This window comes from Rhodnius prolixus, unplaced genomic scaffold (genome assembly GCF_049639745.1).
Source record: "Rhodnius prolixus isolate KJV_2025 unplaced genomic scaffold, Rpr scaffold_8, whole genome shotgun sequence".
NCBI lineage: Eukaryota > Metazoa > Arthropoda > Insecta > Hemiptera > Reduviidae > Rhodnius > Rhodnius prolixus.
This window is the reverse complement of record NW_027411593.1, coordinates 77,236-96,948: the sequence shown is the minus strand read 5'-3', so window position 1 is coordinate 96,948 and position 19,713 is coordinate 77,236. Positions and strand designations below refer to the sequence as shown.

The window sequence follows — 19,713 nt, the reverse complement described above, 5'->3', positions numbered from 1 at the left end:
TAGTTTGAACTTATTTTATTTATGTTTTTAGGATGCTTCAATATTGAGTTATATGTGCTCGGAGTTTTTTCGGTGCACTGCTCGCCTCCGGCCAGTGTTCTCTCATGAGAGACATTGCTCATTATCCGACAGTGCGCTGTGAGAAGCTTTTGAAAGAGAAAATCTAAGTACAAGCAATTGGATCGAACCGAGATCTTCGGGTTAATAGTTTTCTAAAAAAAATTGTAAAAAAAAGTGGTTCTTTACAAAATGGAGAGAATATCCCAACTCTATCCACATGTTTCAATATTATGTGAAATTAGTCAGGTTATGGACGTAAAATAAAAATTAATTTAGAAAAACGACAAATAAGTAATGTGTATAATTTTTTAAAAATTTATTTAGTAATTTACAATCTGTATAAATATATACAATGAGTAAATAGGCGGTAAATATGTTGAACTGGTGCGGGAAGAGCAGGAGGAGAGAAACTACCCAGCGGTAGCCCTCTCTAAATGTATAAAGGAATGATTGTTTAAGCCTATAGAATAAAAAATAATATAATGTTATCAGAAAATTATTTTTGAAATATAAAAAGAATACATTATTATTTTAATTTAACAGAAAATAACCACTATAATCGCGTTACTCGGAGAACAATCAAATATGAACTAACCAGATCAATAGAGCCAGCAGAGAGTACACATTCCACTTTACTGATATACCTTAATGTATTGAATCACTTTACAAGCTTACAACGAAATTATTAATTATAGATAGGTACCAGAAAATTAGCTATTAAAGATGCAATAATGGAGATGTAGAGGAAAATAAGATTTTGATTGAGTAGCGACAATAGCTGTACAATTTATGATTCGTTATATGCAAAATGGAATAGTCCAGCGTAGGTCACGAAAACTCCTAAATAAAGCCTCTATTTAGTTAGCCATCCCAATTTCTTTTCTCCCCCTTTCCTCTTCATCTCCTTAAGAGTTTAGCCTCCTTTGTAACTTTTTCCATAGCTTGGACCGCCATCACTTTATGCCGGCCCTTCTCAAGGCTTTTTCCGTTTGCCCACCCACCTTTTACTCGGTCTGTCTGTCTATCTTCGGATTTATTCCGGACACATTGCTTTGTATCCAACCGTGCTAGTCCCAGTCACCACAGCTTTTCTTTAATTTCAACCATGATATCGGGAAGGCATACAACCTCCGAATATTTAATTTTTTTTTTCATTTTCTATAATAGAGGACGGAATATTCTCAGAACCTGGACAAAATTCTGAGATCAGAAGCAGTGTTCAATTGGTTTGGATTAAGAGAATAGTCAGACAAACTCTTAGCTCTAACATTAGTAAGCCGGAATACAATGATTAGGACTCAATAGATTAGTTTTTTTAAAAATTTTTAAAGCCAAAGTTGCTGTACTGTTAATAATCCTGATAAATAAATCCAAGATACCTGTTTTTTCGAAGATAATGATAATTTCTTTTGCAACTCATACAAAAATAAAATTTTTCTATTCATTTTTTATTTGTATAATTGTGGGTGAAAATGTTTGATGACTGTTTCAGACAATATGTCCGCAAAAGTGCAACATCCTCTGTCGGCCAGAAATGTCTTAATGTTCCTTGCCCATCCACCAAAGTGAATGGACGTGCTTGTCGAGGAAAACTTTACGATACTATTCTTGACTGGGAACATGATTTGCCCGAGAAAGATTTAAAAATGGCTGACTACCATTCTAGGTTTGTTTCAACTTTTTAAATAAGATCGTTTTCAAATACGGATACAGATGTAACCGAAGGGTACAGTAAAAAAAAAAGCAATATAATAGTGTGGAACATTGCTGCCCCTGAAGTTTCAATATTAGAAACTTCCTTAAAAGATTCGATTTATTAGCTGTTTAAGCTAATATCCGACGGAGATTTAAATAATGTTTAGTAGATAGCGGGAGGTGTCGCAGGCATAATTGGTACAGAAAAAATATTTTAGAGTACGATCCGAAGCTCTACTTTAAATTTCAAAGCAATCAAAATTAGTCAAAAGTAAGAAGCATTTAAATGATGGGATTTTTCTCCGTTGAAATTTTCTTGAACATAGCTCCTACTCATATCTTAATAGATGCATTGCATGAATACTGATCTAAACGTTTTGAAATATTTGAGTATACTCTAAAAAAACTATTTCGTTTAATGTTTGGTGTGATCTCTAAGAAAGAGACTAAATATATTGCTAAAATTCGAGTTCGAAGAAACATTTTGAGTTACATCTTGAAATTAGTTTGAACATGAATAAGTTTTTAGGAAGACCGGTTGCAGAGTAAAAAATAAGTCCAGTTTATGTTTTATCCACTTAAATTCTGCAGTGTAGTCTTCTGAAGTTATAATGTGTTTTTTGAGGGGTTTTTAATTTATTAAATAAAGCATTTAAAATTGTATTATTTCGTTTTGTACATTTATAATCATTCCAAAATAATTTTCAGTATTGCAGATATCAGTATTTGTTTAGGTACGACTCTACAGATTGTACCAAGTGGTAATTTACCTTTATACACTAAAAAAAATGAGTCAGGGAAAATGGTTATCTGTAATTTACAGCCTACCAAACATGTAAGTATGCCATTTTATTAACATTATGAAAATAGTATTGAATGAATTAGGAACATTATTTTTTTGCAAAATCTTAGCTAAGTTGTTTTATCTGATGAAAGAGATTAAACTCAAACTCATAATTGCATTGAACTTCCTAAAGTGAGAGATGTTTTTTTTTTCTCATTAGAACGAAGAAGTTTTTTTAATAGATTTTATCTCAAGTAATTGCTTCATTTTTACAGCTATAGTAAAAAATTTATATAATTCCCAGCGTTCATGGACGGAAACAACTTCTTGATTGCTTCTTTTTTCGTAATATTTGAAATATTTGTTTTTGACCTTTACTTATTAAAAACTTTATTAATCCAGTTATGGTTTGTAATCGCAGGACAGAAGAGCTGATCTAATTATAAATACATATGTGGACGATGTGATGGTCAGGTTGCTTGAATTTTTAGATTTAAAATTACCAGCCTACAACGTTGATAAGGATCCCACGCGTAGTACAGATTTAATAAGTTGGACCATTCCTGATAGTAGTGTTAAAGAAATGCAACACATTTATCAAACACACTGTTTAGCATTGAAAAGGAAATCATCGATTATCTGCAATAAAGTAAAGTTGGAAAAGATGGAAAACATCTTATTAAAGTGATTGGCTAATATTTAGCTCTTATTTTTTCTCTTTGAAAAAAATAAATATGTAACTAACAAATGTCTGTGAGTGAAATGTATTTTTATTATTATCACTTCTATTTGTATTGAGCATGAAGAGATAATTCTCGGGTTTTGAAACTTAACAAAATTATAATGTACTGAATAATGTATTAAAGTTTATTCTTTGTTGGTCGAAGTAACAAATCAAAGAGAGAAATATTTGTTTTATTCTACTGCATTATCAAAATGAAATCCTCAAACCTCTTCGTACTAAAGCATTGTGCTACTTTTTTTTCCTGCAATAAAAGAAATTGTTATTTTGTTAAATTTTCGCAAAAAATCTTTAAAATACTAGAACAGAATATGCTTTACAAGTGGAAAAGTAAGTAATAGCATGATGAAGGGCTCCGCATGTGACGATCCATAGTAAATCTCGATTTGTTTGAATGGTAAGATGAAGCGTAGCTACCAGATAGATGCTGTCCACTAGAATTTCAAAGCTTCTGACCGGATTCTGCGCTTCTTTCCTAAGAAGCTTAAGAGGATAGACGTTTTATGGTCGGTAGGAAATTAGTGATAGGAAATGCTGAGTGAAATAGGACTCGTGAGTATTTCTCATGATTTAATTCGGTTTCGGAACTTTCTCAGGGGGTCTCTACCCTCTATATTTTAAACTTGGTACTTTATTTACATTACTTTCACCTTACAGTTATTTTAAAAAACTAATCACTTATGGAGTAATTTAAGACTCCTTTTTTTTCACGGTCAATTGTTTAGCAAAATATACCACTTTTGGAGCATATTGCGCTAATTACCTTCCTCGCCGAAGTTTTTTAACAAACGGGGTACTATTGTAATTTAGACCTCTTTTCTCTGGTGTAAAAGTTAATTTGCTTTGATCCAATTTGAGATTTTTTTTTTATTCTTCTGTTGATGCTAAATACATAAGTGCACATGTATGTCCGAATGTAATGTAATTTATATGTATGCAAGAGTATGTCTGTCAGCGGTAAAATGTTCTTTTTTATTCATCCCTTCGCAAATCATTAAATTTTACCATCCTTTCTTTCTTACACAAATAACAGCACATTATCATCCATAGTGTCTTTAGATATATCAAACTTGAATCTAAATAGAACTTTTCGAAGGAACTGAGTCTTATCGCGCTTCCACTCTGTCATAAGTAACTCTGACAGCTTTTAAGACGCTACAATTCTCTACGAGCGGATAGCAACACATTCCTTAATAATTAAAAAGAGAAAATTGCGAGACCACTGGTATTTAAACATGATACGATGGACGAAAGAAATGAAATGAGGTTGTAATTTTGTACTTAAGTCTTGTGATGGATTGGAGACTAAATAATCAAGGAAGGAATTAATTGAGTGGTTAGCGAATACTGGATTCCAACGCAAAGATCATGGGCTCGAAACCAGCTGCTGGCACTAGGATTTTCTCATCCTAGGAGCTTCTTACAGCTCAATGTCCGGTGATAGGTAGTGTTATTAGTAACGAGAGAACACTATCCGGAAGCCGGCTGTGCATGAAAAAACGTTACTAAAAAAAAAGTTACTAAATAATGGTGATAGCTGTAAAAAAAAAAAGTAAAGTATTTGCTAATGTATTCAGGCGCGACTAAGCGCCAAATTAAGTGTGTAATTGGAACGGTCGTACTTTTTAGTAATTAAATTATAAGTAATTATATGGCGGAAACGTACTGGGAATCTGCATTAAGCAAAGTCAGAACTACATTCATCACAATAGATGTGTCAAACAACGAAGCATTACTAAAACGTATCTAAGAAATATCAAATGCATTGATAACCATAATGACCACAATGTCCTATACATCCATCTATCTACAAGCTACCGACAGCAGAATCTTCTGAGAAAAGCACAAGCGAGGGCTAAAAGAGAATTATTCTATTCCCACAGAAAAATTTAGATTTTTATCAGAAAAAGTTTTGGAGTGCCTGAAGACGAATTTATTTGGTATCAATAATTAGTTTGTATGATTGATTAGTCTGTACATCTAAATTTCGTTACTCCAATTAAAATATACATTGAAGTCACTTTCTTGCTATCAAAAATTGACTCCACAAGAATTTGTTGACCTTTTTATGCATATATCTATGATACATTCTAAAGACACCATATATTTATTTTTAAAAATGGGTATTATATCGTATAATTTACTTATAAAATTTAACAGAAACAACTTATCCAGACAAAGATATTCAACGCCTACCCTCTCCCTATTTGAACCAATGAAATAAAGGATAAATAGGTTTGAACATGAATCCTCCCAATCAAATGATTAATTTCACTATGACTTTTTTGTAGGAAACATTATAAGGGCCATTGATGTCAAAGAATCGTTATAAAAAGAATCTATTTATTGTTTAAAACGTACAAATAAATATTGAATTTTTACCCACCTCTTCCTTGTAAAATTTGCTCTACTGTATTGTCCAGCATAGCTCGCATTGTCATGAATCCTGGAATTTCCTGAAATGTAACATATAATTGTGCTGTTTTATTGACCATTTAAAATAGATATAAAAATGTAAACAAAATGGGAGTCAAGATACACTCTTATCCAGGACCAATGCATACAGCTGCGGTCGTGAGCCTCAAATTTTATGTGGTAATAAAATTTCCCTTGCAATCAGTTTGCGCCAGAATGTTCTTACCTGAGTGCTCTCTAGCTTCTGATAGTGCAGCGGGTATACCATGGATAGATGTGTCAAACAACGAAGCATTACTAAAACGTGAATTTCTAAGCCAATACCGCTTAGGCCACATAATTCTTCGAAGAGCTGTTTTAGTTTTCGTTTTTTATCCACGGTACACGCTAATTTGAATTTGGCAGTGCGTTCAGTTATTTGTTACGCAGGTCAGGTGTGGGGCCATCAAAATTTCGAGGAAGTAGAAAAGTTAAATCTATTTTTTATAAAGAAACTGTTTTCACTACCAGTCCATACCCCTCGATATATAGCTTACCTCGAATCTGATTTTCTGCCGATTTACTTCTACACTTTGCAGCTTCATTTTGATTATTTAAAGAAAGTGTTTGCAATGCCGAATACGAGATTGCCGAGAATCCTCGCACAGGAGATAATTAAATATAATATTTATTGGCACAAGGATAACCTTGATTTGTGCACCAAGTATGGTGTTACTTTTTCACATTATGATGACATTAATTTAGATGACATTCTTGCTAACCTTAAAACAGAATTTCGGAATGCGATAGTTGAGAGGGCAAATGAGTCCAGATTCCATTATCTATATAAAGATCTTATGCTGGATCCAGGAGGCAGGCGCTACATAAGTGATGTAAATAACTTGAACTTCATAAGAGTGATCTTTAAATTACGTGGGCAATTAATCTCTCTTAATAACATTGTAATTAGATTAGAGCAACAGAGACTATGTGCCCTGTGTAATAGAGAAGAACAGGAGGATTTGTATCACTATGTAGGTGTCTGTCCAGTACTGACCGAATATAGAATAAAATGGCTGGGGAAAAAGTATCTAACTCTTTCCGAAGTCATATTCCTGTTGAATGGTGGAGGATGGAAACAGTTATTTTATTACCACATTACCGCTTATAAGTATCGGGCCTTTCTCATTGCTGAATATAACAGCTAATAAATCAAGAAATATTACGTTTTAGTTGAATTTTGCCTATTTTTTGTTATTATTATTATTTTTTATTTTATCAGTTATGTAAATATAGCAGCAACTCTAGGCTGACGGTAATTACCAAGCCGAAAATGCTTTTGTTTTTTAGTAGCTTTTTAATTTGTAATATGATTGTACAAATATTTATCCAATAAAGCTATTCTATTCTATTCTATATATTCTATTCTAATTTGAATTTGGCTGATTTGATGTGGTTGACCTCAATTATTAATCTGAAAGTTCGTAACTATCGCAAGCATCGTCGAAGAGTAGCAGATCCCATGGGTTCCCATACCCAGGGCTGGATTTATATGAAAAGAGGGCTTAGGCTATTTCACTTTATAAGGCCCTTTCACCTCCCATTTTTGTGTTTGTTTATTAAATTATTACGCTATTTTACTCAATTATAGACAATACTATTCTCCATATACTGGTAAAATATAAACCAAAACGAACCAGTTGTTTATGAGATATTTGAAGTTAAAGTTTTCATAGTTTTAAACTCAATCAAACTTTAACTCTCAATATCTCTCTTCCTGCTGATCAGATTATTGCGAAATTTTAATCAATTATAGACTAAAATCTCCTTAACAAAAACTTACAGTTTAAAATGTTAAGTATAAGGGTTGATTAAACGCCAAAAGGTACACAAATCAGCGAGTACCCAACATTTCATTAATACTTCATTAATAGTTAAGTAATTCTACTGCATTAATTTTCATTAATAAGTTATTTTTTAGAATTTATTAGATGTCACAGACCCTTATGCTGGCCATTTTCGTCTACAAAATATATGTTCAAGTAGCACTGTAGATAGACTGTAATATCTAGTTATTTATAATAATCAAACTATTAATTACAGGTTAAAAAGAAAAACGTTATAAAAAATATAAAAAAATTATGAGGCTAAAAAATTCAAAACTTCTATTTATAAAAAACTTACATCAATGATTTTGTTTATTTTATTTATTTATTTTTATTTTTAAATAAAAATCGTCGGTTTAAGTTCATTCTTCGATTAAAGTAATTGTTATTTTATGTAGTAGTCAAACGTTTATAATGATAGGTAATAATTATCTGGCTTTATCGCAAATAATATAGTTTTCTTCAATTACATTCTCAATCTAGGTATTCATCCCACAATGTTGTATATATGCAATATAAAGTAAATAAGATATGCATATTTTTAGGGCAGCTAATTATTCCAATATTTTACTATAAGTAAAATTAGGGGGACTAAATTAAATTACAATTGAGAAATGAATAATTGTTGTTGAATAATCTACTTGTTATTAACTGTGTGTTATTTGTGCTCACGAATATTTCGGTAAGACGAATTCAAGACAGTAGCCTACTCTAACTTTGTCTTTTTCTACTTTAACATGCATGTACATATTTATGTGATTTATCATAATTATAACAAAAAAATATTATAAATGAAGTGGCCAGCATAAGGGTCTGTGACATCTAATAAATTCTAAAAAATAACTTATTAATGAAAATTAATGCAGTAGAATTACTTAACTATTAATGAAGTATTAATGAAATGTTGGGTACTCGCTGATTTGTGTACCTTTTGGCGTTTAATCAACCCATATACTTAACATTTTAAACTGTAAGTTTTTGTTAAGGAGATTTTTGTACCTTTTGGATAGATTTTCCTTTTTGTTTATTTTACAAAGTTACATATCTTCTTTACAGATTTTTTTAAAATTTGGAATAAACAATTCTATCATTATAATCTGATAAGGTGTTAAGTCGGAACCGTAACTACCAATGGAGAGATCTTTTTAAAGAATTATTATAGTTGCGTTCCCCCAAACCATCCTCAATAACAATTTTTTTGAAAAAGCGTTTTGAATAACATAGGAAGGTATTTGTACGTAAATAGCAAAATTAAACTGCGATTTCAGTACTTCCTTTTAAGAGGAGTAAGAAAAATAAACTACGATTGCAGTACTTCTTCCTAAAAGGCAAATAGGCAAAGATCTTTTAATCGAACGACAATTCATTGATTTAAATCGGTTCACTCATTGATAATTTAAATGATTGCAGTACTTCCTCTTAGTAGGTGCAAGAGCATCAGCAACGTAGAGCAGCTTTAACCACTTATTCGAGCTGAATTTTATCAAAATCGGACAAGCGTTATAGAAATATTGGTAATAATAGTTTTAGAAAGGGCCTTATTTGAGTGGGGCAAACTCCCCTCCTTATGAGGCACGGCGTCGAGACTTTTAAAGTGCAAATCTGTACAAAATTTCGATTCGAATGACCCTTCATTCATGTAAATCGGTTCACGAGTCGATAATTTGCAACGATTGCTATACTTCCCCTTAAAAAGTGTAAGAGCTGATCGTCGCTTTAATGTTACGTAGGGGAGCCCTAACCCTATCACCCTACCATATTTTATCAAAATCGGGCCAAGATTTACAGAGTAATTAGTAATAATAATTTTGGAGGGGGCCTTACATAAAGGGGGCTAACTCCTCTCCCATTCGATGTACAGCGTCGAGACCCCCAAAAGGCACATCTACATAAAATTCTGAATCGAATGACACCTCATTCATGAATATTGGTTCACGCGTTTTGGCGCTACGTTGTTTAGGGGCCGTACTTAAATTACGTAACGAACGCAAGGGGGGAGGGGGGTAAGGCTCGATTGTTACCATTCGTTATGGTTCGGGGGAGGGTTTTTTTTAATGCTTGTACGTAATTTTTCCAATTGAATCTATAATTTTTTGGTTATTAATGGAAAAATACTAACGATATTTTTCGCGCCAAATTCTACTATAGCCAACCTTCATACTAAGTGATAATGTAATTAAATAAGTAATAAATAAAAAATATATGTTTGGTTAAATATAAAATATAAAATATAAAATATAAAATCGGTTCACGCGTTTAGGCGCTACGTTGTTTACAAAAAAGGTAAGAAGAAGAAGAAGAAGAAGAAGAAGAAGAAGAAGAAGAAGAAGAAGAAGAAGATTTTTTGAAAAAGCCGTTTTTGCTCATTTTTGGCAACTTTTTTCTCGAAACCTATTAGATCTGGGTTGTTGCAAAAAAATTACATTTATAAAGGAGGGTTTGCCCTATAATTTAAAGAAAATTTGGGAATTTTATCTTTTATAGAAAAAGAGAAAAAAATTGTCAAAGTTGGGTGTTTTTCAACGTTACGCTTTTTCGTGCAGTTTTTGATGATCAACCCTTATACAACTGTCATACCGGACAGTTTTCATCAAAAAATGGGAGTCAACAACACGAAATGACAATTTTAAATGATTGCAAAACTACCCCTTAGTAGGTGTAAGAGCAGAACGTTGCTTTATTAAAACTGTCCTCTTTGCCTTTGAAGGAAAAGTAGTGTAATCACAGTTTATTTTTCTTACTCCTCATAAAGGAAGTTTTGAAATCGCAGTTTAATTTTGCTATTTACGTACAAATACCTTACTATTTTATTCAAAACGCTTTCTAAAAAAGAATGGTTATTGAGGTTTAGGGACCGCAACTATAATCATTCTTTACAAAGATCTCTCCGGTGGTAATTACGGTCACCTTAACAGGTTATAATGATAGAATTGCTTATTCCAAACTTTAAAAAAATCTGTAAAGCAGATATGTAACTTTGCAAAATAGACAAAAATGAAAATGTATCCAAAAGGTACAAAAATCTCCTTAACAAAAACTTACAGTTTAAAATGTTAAGTATAAGGGTTGATTAAACGCCAAAAGGTACACAAATCAGCAAGAACCCAACATTTCATTCATGCTTAGTTGATATAATTTAAGTAATTTTGCTGCATTAACTTTTCCTTCACATTTTTTAGAATTTTATTAGATGTCACAGACCCTTATGCTGGCCAGTTCGTTTATAATATTTTTTTGTTATAATTATGATAAAATGTTTATTATATCTTCGTTATTAAATAGGTACTTTATTTTAACTCTATTCCAAATTATTCTTCTGATTTATCTTTAATATGCCCTTTATTCATGTTTGTTAAAGTAGAAAAAGACAAAGTTAGAGTCGGCTACTGTTTAAATTTGAATCACGGAGGATCTAAAACAATATTTCAGTCTTGAATTCGTCTTACCGAAATATTCGTGAGCACAAATGACTCACAGTTAATAACAAGTAGATTATTAAACATTCATCTCTCCATTGTAATTTAATTTAGTCCCCCTAATTTTACTTATAGTAAAATACTGGAATAATTACTGTCCTAAAAATATGCATATTTTATTTATTTTATATTACATACATACAACATTGTGGGAAGAACATCTACATTGAGAATGGAATTGAAGAAAACTATATTATTTGCGTTTAAGCCAGATAATTATTACCTATTATTATAAACGTTTGACTACTACATAAAATAACAATTACTTCAATCGAAGAATGAACTTAAACCGACGATTTTTATTTAAAAATAAAATAAATAAATAAAATAAACAAAATCATTGATGTATGTTGGTGTAAGCATTTTTTAAAAAAGTGAATTTTTTTAGCCTCATAATTTTTTTTATTTTTAATAACGTTTTCTTTTTAACATGTAATTAATAGTTTGATTATTATAGATTAAAGTCAATCTACAGTGCTACTTGAACAAATATTTTGTAGATGAAAATGGCCAGCATAAGGGTCTGTGACATCTAATAAATTCTAAAAAATGTGAAGGAAAAGTTAATGCAGCAAAATTACTTAAATTATATCAACTAAGCATGAATGAAATGTTGGGTACTTGCTGATTTGTGTACCTTTTGGCGTTTAATCATCCCTTATACTTAACATTTTAAACTGTAAGTTTTTGTTAAGGAGTTGGTAAGTAGGGGAGCCTTAACCCTTTCATCCTGCCAAATTTTATCAAAATCGGGCTATGATTTACAGAGTTATTAGTAATAATAATTTTGGTGGGGCCTCACAAACATGGGGCTAACTCCTTTCCCATTCGATGTACAGCGTCTACAAAGGCTCATCTACATAAAATTTCGAATCGAATGAAACCTCGTTCATGAAAATCGGTTCACGCGTTTAGGCGCTACGTTGTTTACTAAAAAAAAAGGTAACAAGAACGAAAGAACATTTTCTGAAACTGCCGTTTTTGCCCATTTTCAGCAACGTATTCCTCGAAATCTATCAAATCTATGTTCTTGCAAAAAAATTAGTCATAAAAGAGGATTTGACTTATACTTTAAAGAAAATTGCGAATTTTATCTTTATAGAAAAATTGAAAAAAATTGTCAAATTTGGGTGTTATTGAACGTTACTCTTTTTCGTGTCATCAACCATAATAAAATCAACACTACACAACACAAGCTAAGTCTAAGACAATAAAGCCTATATCACCTATATTACTCGTAAATGCTAAAAAGTAGTCACACAGATAAATTCGTATACCTTGCACAAATTGACTCTTCTATTACCCAACACTGAATTCGTTTTTTCAGAGACACTGTCAGTTATAGTAGTCCAACTTGGATCAACTCCTGCATCTCTTAGCCTTGAGTGAAGAGCACTTTTAACTTTCATGAAACACCGATTGTACCTGCAAAATGTGCATTAATAGTCACATCTGATATGCGAAATAAAAAGTACTAGTCGAATGGTTTAGAAAATCTATGAAATCTACTTAATAATCTATAAGCCAGTAACTAAAAATCGTACATAAAAGATACAAAGTTATAAATTTTCAAGTGTAGATATCTCGGGAATTGACTCAGCTTATTTCATCACTCTCAATGTTCTATTAAGTTGTCACTCATATTTGAACATATAACAAAATACTCCATCAATGGTGTAAACTTAAGATAGTACACTCTAAACTGAAATTGAACATGAATATGTAACCGAATTTAGAATCATCTTCTAGCACAAATCTTACATCCATCCATGAAAGGCACTTACCCAGGAGGAGAACAAACATTGCAAGCACATTACAGACCAGATTAAGCACTAACTAGAACAATTTCAATATTTCTAATAATTATTTTTCTAATTAATTAATGATGTAAGATACAAATTGATGTACTGACATTCTCAAAATTATATTTTAATTTTTTTAAAAAAAAATTTATACACCACTTGCCTAGCTGGCCGGAAGTCCTTCCTTTTGAGTGTGTGGAACCTCAAAAATTATTTTCTATACAAAATATGTTCTGCCAATATTCTAAGAACATTCTAACCTTCAAATTTAAAAAAGCAGTCTTCATATTTTGATCACTAACCTTTCTTTATTAGAACTATCCTTGTTGTTGTGGTCCACAATCCTTGATTCAGAAATTTCATTTGAATTATAGCACTTCTCTGAGCTTGTGTCTCCACTGACTGTTATATTTTCACCAATCTTTACTTCAATTATATCAAAGGATTTCGTATCTTGGATTGCCTCATCCAATGGTACACTTTCATATTTCGAATTGCCCAATTGATAATCATCTTTGTTTGTGACTTTTTTTCTATAAAGTGATATGTAATTATATAAAGCAAAAATTACTGTTCATTATTTTTGATAACTGAATCATAGTTTCAATAGGATGAAAAATTAATGCCAGTTTCAGTCATTATAAACTTTATTATGCCGAGCTTTCGACCTAGAGTCTAGGTCATCTTCAGGGCTGTGGAACATATTTTCAGTGTGTTAACAATTATATTACCAGTTAATTATATTACAATGAATATGTATAATGTAACGAAAATTTACAAAAATATTTACCTAATTTACAATATACTGTTTTACGTCATTAGAGGGTTGGTGTGCCTTCTGTCTTGTCTGATCATGGACTGGATGTGATGTGTTTGGTTGTAAGGAAGTCAGTATTGCCAATTGTCAAGTATTTTGCAGTAAGTTGGCGTATACGTATGTTGTTTAAATTGTTGGTATCAGTTTTGAAATTTAGACTTTCTGTCTTAGATACATATGTATATCATTTCTAGCACTTTCCTTTTTTGTGTGTTGGTTTCTGATTTAAGTATCTTTGTGTTTGTGAAATCGAAAGTGTGATGATTTTCTGTGCTATGTAAGGAAAGTGCTGTGGTGTTCTTTTTTTAGTTTTGTGTCGTAAGAGTGTTGGTACAGTCTTTTTTTTAAGTTCTGTGATGTTTCGCCTATATATTTTTTGTGACAGTATTTACATTCAATTTCGTATATAAGATTTGTTTTTCTTTTTCAGTCCGGTCTTTTAGATTAGAAAAAATTGTCTTCTTGTGTTATTGGTGTTTTTTGTAATAACTGTTGTATTTGTCGAGTTCTGTAGTAATGTTTTTAATTTGTTTGTGAGTAGTTGTACATATGGTAGTGAGGCATATTTTTTAGGTTCTATGGATTGGTTGGTGTCGTTTTGTGTTTGTAGGTTTGTTGTTTTTGATGAGTTGATTGGACCGGGTTTTTCGTGGTATGATTTGATGGCATGGTTGATGTGTTTGTGGGGGTAGTTGTTGAGTTGAAGAATTGTTTTAGAACTTTCTGATATGTCCTGATGATATTGGGTGGATGTGAGTTTTAGGTTATGTGAGATGAAATTGTTTGCACAGTTGGTTTTTTGAAATAGAGGTTGGTTGGAGCCAGGGCCGGATTTTCCTATAGGCTAACTAGGCTTCAGCCTAGGGCCTCAAGATCAAGAGGGGCTGCATTCAAATTGATAGCAAAATTAAAATTACACTATTCTAAAAACAGTACCAATAACAATATGTTTCATTTTACATATTGATATACAGGGTGTTCATTTTAAGACGGCTCAAATGCATTTCTTGCTTAAACGGTTGATCTGAGCAAAAAATAGTAGAGGAAAAATTTGTTGCCCGTCACCTCTAGTTTCAGAATATGTGGCTTGATTTTAGATTCCTGCCCGCATACGCGCCATTTCAAAATCTGGTATTTATTAATCATATATCAATTTTTTAACTTGTTATCAAAGAGAAAGAAGAGCGCACGATAGGTCATTTTTATGTATTTTTTCATCCCCTTTCTACTAAAAATATTGCCAAGGCAGTAAAGCTAGTATTTTTCTTAATATCGGGAAATAAATAGTTTTCCGAGTGACTTTCTAAGCAATGTTAAGAGCTTTAGATGTTCTCAAGCATAGAAAAAAGGGCTAAAAAATAATTTTACATCTGTTTCAAACAAGAAGGTTTAACCCTTTGCACTCGAGCGGCGCCCGGCCGATTTCAAGTGTGAACTCGAGCGGCGCTGTTGCAACGCCCGAGTGATTTGAAGTCTTATCGAGCGACGCCGCTACGGCACTATCTTTCGTGGACTAGGCTCGGCTGACATTGTAGCCAATCTTCGCTCAGTTCAGTTAGTCACAGCGTAGCATTCGCTTGAAACAGTCATATAGTAACTAAAAAGTGTTTGAGCTCTAAAATATGGAGAAAGATCAGATCAGCTCGAGTTCGGCCGAAGGATGAAGTTACATTGATTTCCGGCGGATTATGCCGCGAAACGAACGAATCCAGTGGAGAAGAAAGTGATGCAGTAAGAGGTGTGAGACGGCAATAGAATTATAGAGAGTAACAGTGAAGTTGAGAGTGATGTTGAAGGATGAAATGATGAGGAAATTTTATTACTTGTATACGCTTGTTTTATATATGTTTTTATAAACCATTTTATAAATCTTTTAAGATGTTTTAAGATCTTTGTAAGATGTTTACCTAATTTGGCCGAAATCGTCTCGAGTTGCAGGTTTGCGCAAGCGAAAAAGGCCTCGAGTGCAAAGGGTTAATAATTATTTGGTAATTTTGGGAGATTTGCGTTTAATTAAAAAAAATTGGAAACCTCCTGCCACATATTTAAGTAATCAATATCTTTCATGTAGAGGATCAAATTTATTCTTTAATTTATCAAATAATGCACTTTACGCGACTTATGCAGCATGTACTGTGCCTTCAAAGGTGCCCCCTCTGGCTCGCAAGCCAGGTTAGCCAGGAGGTTATCAACTGCTCTCTATATCTGAGGAGGCGCCTTTGAAGGAAAAATACCAGATTTTGAAATGGCCTAGCACCTCTAATTTTGAAGATATCGAATTGCGGTTTCTGGTTTCTTTCATAACTTTTTATACTCTTTAAAACTATGTATATGAAATTGGGGGTCAACAGCGAACCCTTACTTTTGATCGCGCGTATGCGGGCAGGAATCTAAAATCAAGCCACATATTCTGAAACTAGAGGTGACGGGCCATTTTTTGCTCAGATTAACCGTTTAATCATGAATGCATTTGAGCCGTCTTAAAATGAACACCCATATCGCAGTAGTGATGTATTTTATTATCTCTCATAGAATTTACAAACTTAAAAATGGGAGGTGAAAGGGCCTCATTAGTGGAAAAGCCTAGGGCCTGTTTTCATCTAAATCCGGCCCGGTTGGAGCAAAGAGGAAAAGGGAAAGTAGTTGGCTAATTCTTCATGATATTTGAATTCCAAGTCTTGGATGTTCTTTTGGGATCCAGCCACTCATCAAGAAATAAATAACTTTTGAAAACTAAGTTTTCCCCCTCTAATATAATCATTAAGTCCTTGCAAAAGACAATCTCTCGCCGGAACTGTAGCAAGGAAGGTCGTCTTTAAATGAACTATCCCCGAAAATGTTCTAAGTACAAACTATTTAATTAATGTAAAAATAAAGATAAATAAGGCGTCGGAGCGTTTACAATAAATTACAAAAGCGGAAAAGCAGTCAGTTATGATATAAAAGTGTCAGTAGATCTTGCACAGTCACTACCGTATTTGAATAAGTTTGTTACAAGAAAAAGTTGTCAAGAGAGACTCATATATTGTTAATGATTATATTGATAAATCACTTTCCTCTGCTTTTTACATGCTGCTAGCTCGGAAGAAATGAACTAGCTACTTCTTCAGAGACCTTGGCGCCCCTGAGGAAATACTAGCCTAACAATACGAACGACATTCACACAAAATATTCTGGTTGAAAGCAATTGATGTGAGCAAATTCTAGAGTTTAGAGAACTCTCAAGCGTTTTACAGATGCCTTATTTTATACTGATACTTAAGGAAGTCAAATCACCAATCCCTTACCAACTACATGTTAATACGCTACATGCAACTATTCATTTCGATAACTGGTATTAATAAATTTAAATTTAATGAAACTGATAATATAATCCGGTTTCAAAAAATCGGTTGATTCACGAAAAAGCAGGTTTTGTTCTGCTGGAAACCGAGAAATTATTTAGCAATAATTGTAAGCAATGAGGAAAGGGATTAGCTATGTGGTTAGCATATTCCCTCGCGGAGATCCCGGGTTCGTCTTCCTAGAAGCTTCTTACGCTCACTGTGTAGTGTTGGGCAGCATTGTTGGTAACGAGAGAACGTCCAACTATGTCCAACTACCAATTAGGCGTCGTAGACGGAGGCGACTAGCAAACATACGAGTTTGACTTGTACTTTTATTAACCATTAAATAAAATCCAAGGTATAAGTCCGGGAATCGAACCCGGTACCACAATACATATTAGCTTTACAGGTCTCGCCTCTAACCGCTCGACTACCGTGGCGCCTAGATCACAAATAAGTATTTTATACATATACCTAGCTCCAATACTTTCTTGAAATACAAGATAAAAAATGTCACTATCTCATAAAAAAAATAGTATTCTATGAGAATACTTCTAGTGTGAAGGACAGTGGTCAAAACTCATTTTCTGTTCTGTATTCATCTTCTGTATTATTTCTGGAGTAACAGCATGATAATAAATCGTAAAAGAAATTGTAAAACCAAAAATAAGAACTTACATATTTAATTGGAAAAAGAAACAAAATTTCCACATCAACAAGTATGAAAATTATTACCTGTAATGTTCTTTCACATGATCCCCATCCTTAGAAACAACCAGTTCTTCAGTTTGGGAGGACACATGGATCGTTTTAATGAGAGAATCATTTTCGTTCTCAGCACTGACAAGGGCAGCACAAGAATTTGCACTTTTATCATCTTGTAACAAGCTATCATTCAGCTGCCTATCAGTTTCTGCACTTTCTTTTTTTATTGTAAATATTACTTCTCTTTGAGAAGTGTTCGTTACATAATTTCTATGTTTATTGCCTTCCATTATAATCTGTTCGCTAACAAAAAAAGCTGGATCTACATTGGTACTCTTACTGCGCCTTAAACATACTGCATTCTTATTGGCAAAGACACGTTGCTTACTGGTCTCTTCTAAAGTGCCGTCCTGCAGTGCATTAAATTCAGTATTAATATGCCTTCTAAATTGTGAAAACTCACTATGTCCTTCAATTGCTTTTAAATTACTTGAAAGCGACATTTCATCAGCTTTGAAATCTAAATAGTTTACGTAGCAAGTAACAGGATCTAATACAGATAAATACGGTTCAATGACATTTAAAACATTCTCTTGGGGAGAGCTACTGTCATTATCAAAGATTTTTAATTCTTCAATACTTAAATTTTTTAGAAGTTGTTCTATTCTTCGAGAAGCTGGAAGAAGGCAAAAAAAACAAAACAAATTTAACTAAGATTTTTTGAGCCTACACCAATAACTTTTTTATGTAACATTTTAATTTTATCATTGAGGAGGAAATTAAAGTACCCTTAATCGAATTTCCCTGGAAAAATAGTTCAAATAAAAGTAGTAGTTATACATATATGGATAGATTTATTAGTTAAATGAGGCTTAAATACAATCTTAAAACTATTTTCTAGGAAATAAACTAAAAATGTAAACAAGAAATTCTGGTTGGCTTTTGACTGGAACCATACTGAGGCAACTAAGCGGATTATCGATTCTGTTACACATTGTCTGAAAATTTGTAAAAACCACTTTTTTCGGACCTCAAAGCGCATATTTGTAGCAAAAAAGTTGAGTAAAAAAAATCAAATATATTTTCAGAGTTATTATATGTATTTAATATACATATAATAATAATATATATAGTTAGTATATTTCAGTTTCATTCTTAATTATTCCTGTAATTCAGTATTTAATGAAGTTGTTGTTAGGAAATAGGTAAATCTACAATATTTGTAATTAGATTTAACGAATTTATTGTTCAGATCTGGCTGTTTAATAGCGCACTAAATTATCCATTAGCTTCTTGCGAAAGGCACTAGGAGATACTCGGTTCAGAAAGGACTATATACCTAAGGACTATATTCCAAAAGGTAGAAGAAAATATTATTGAGATTTTTTTTATTATTATTACTCTAGCTAACATCAAGAATCGCGATAGTGTTAAATTCTAGATATTTTGTTTTGAGTCTCTTGTAGAAAAAGTGGTTTTTGAAGAAACATCTGTATATGTATCTCTGAGAACAACAGTTAAACAGCTGGAAACTCAAAAATTGTATTTTTCTTTCGTACCTCTACATGTACGAAAAAATCCCTTCACATAAGCACCAATTGAAAAATTTCTTTAACCTTTCATCTTCAGTACCTCCAGAAACTATATTCCGAAGAAGGTCACCAGAGTCTAAAACGTCGAAGATGCTAGAAAATTGATTCTTTTATGGCCCCCACCAGCCATTAAAGCTTAGTTTTTTTAAAATAATTACTTTTTTACAATTGCACCGAAATATCCATTTGTAATCACAGAGCTAGCTCAGTGCCACTACCGGGATGATATGATGAGAGAAACCAGCCAGAGCTGGAGATTTTATGTTGTAGAGCTAGTTTTGTAGAGACGATGGAATTTCACAACTGTGAATTATTCCTCTAAAAACAGAAAAGGCAGCGTTGAATAGCATGGGATTTTGCATGCGAAGAAGAGTTGCATGCGAGATAGATTCCAATGTCTATACATTGAAAAGTTATAGATTGGTAGGAAAATA

General features: G+C 32.5%; 2 protein-coding genes across 4 annotated transcripts in view; one reads left to right on the top strand and one right to left on the bottom strand.

Annotated features, from left to right (window-relative positions):
• Sirt6 (sirtuin 6) overlaps positions 1 to 3,446 on the top strand; it is a 7,617-nt gene extending 4,171 nt beyond the window's left edge. For both annotated transcript variants that reach the window (XM_074121217.1, XM_074121218.1), the window contains 3 exons: positions 1,553 to 1,726; positions 2,464 to 2,590; positions 2,961 to 3,446. In XM_074121217.1, coding sequence (XP_073977318.1) covers positions 1,553 to 1,726; positions 2,464 to 2,590; positions 2,961 to 3,227 — 568 coding nt within the window. In that variant the 3' untranslated portion in view covers positions 3,228 to 3,446. The remainder of the gene's footprint in view (positions 1 to 1,552; positions 1,727 to 2,463; positions 2,591 to 2,960) is intronic.
• Positions 3,393 to 19,713, bottom strand: part of LOC141450628 (uncharacterized) — a 23,779-nt gene continuing 7,458 nt past the window's right edge. For both annotated transcript variants that reach the window (XM_074121214.1, XM_074121213.1), the window contains exons 4-8: positions 17,718 to 18,363; positions 13,142 to 13,372; positions 12,315 to 12,462; positions 5,668 to 5,737; positions 3,393 to 3,525 (exon numbers count right to left, since the gene is read on the bottom strand). In XM_074121214.1, coding sequence (XP_073977315.1) covers positions 3,500 to 3,525; positions 5,668 to 5,737; positions 12,315 to 12,462; positions 13,142 to 13,372; positions 17,718 to 18,363 — 1,121 coding nt within the window. In that variant the 3' untranslated portion in view covers positions 3,393 to 3,499. The remainder of the gene's footprint in view (positions 3,526 to 5,667; positions 5,738 to 12,314; positions 12,463 to 13,141; positions 13,373 to 17,717; positions 18,364 to 19,713) is intronic.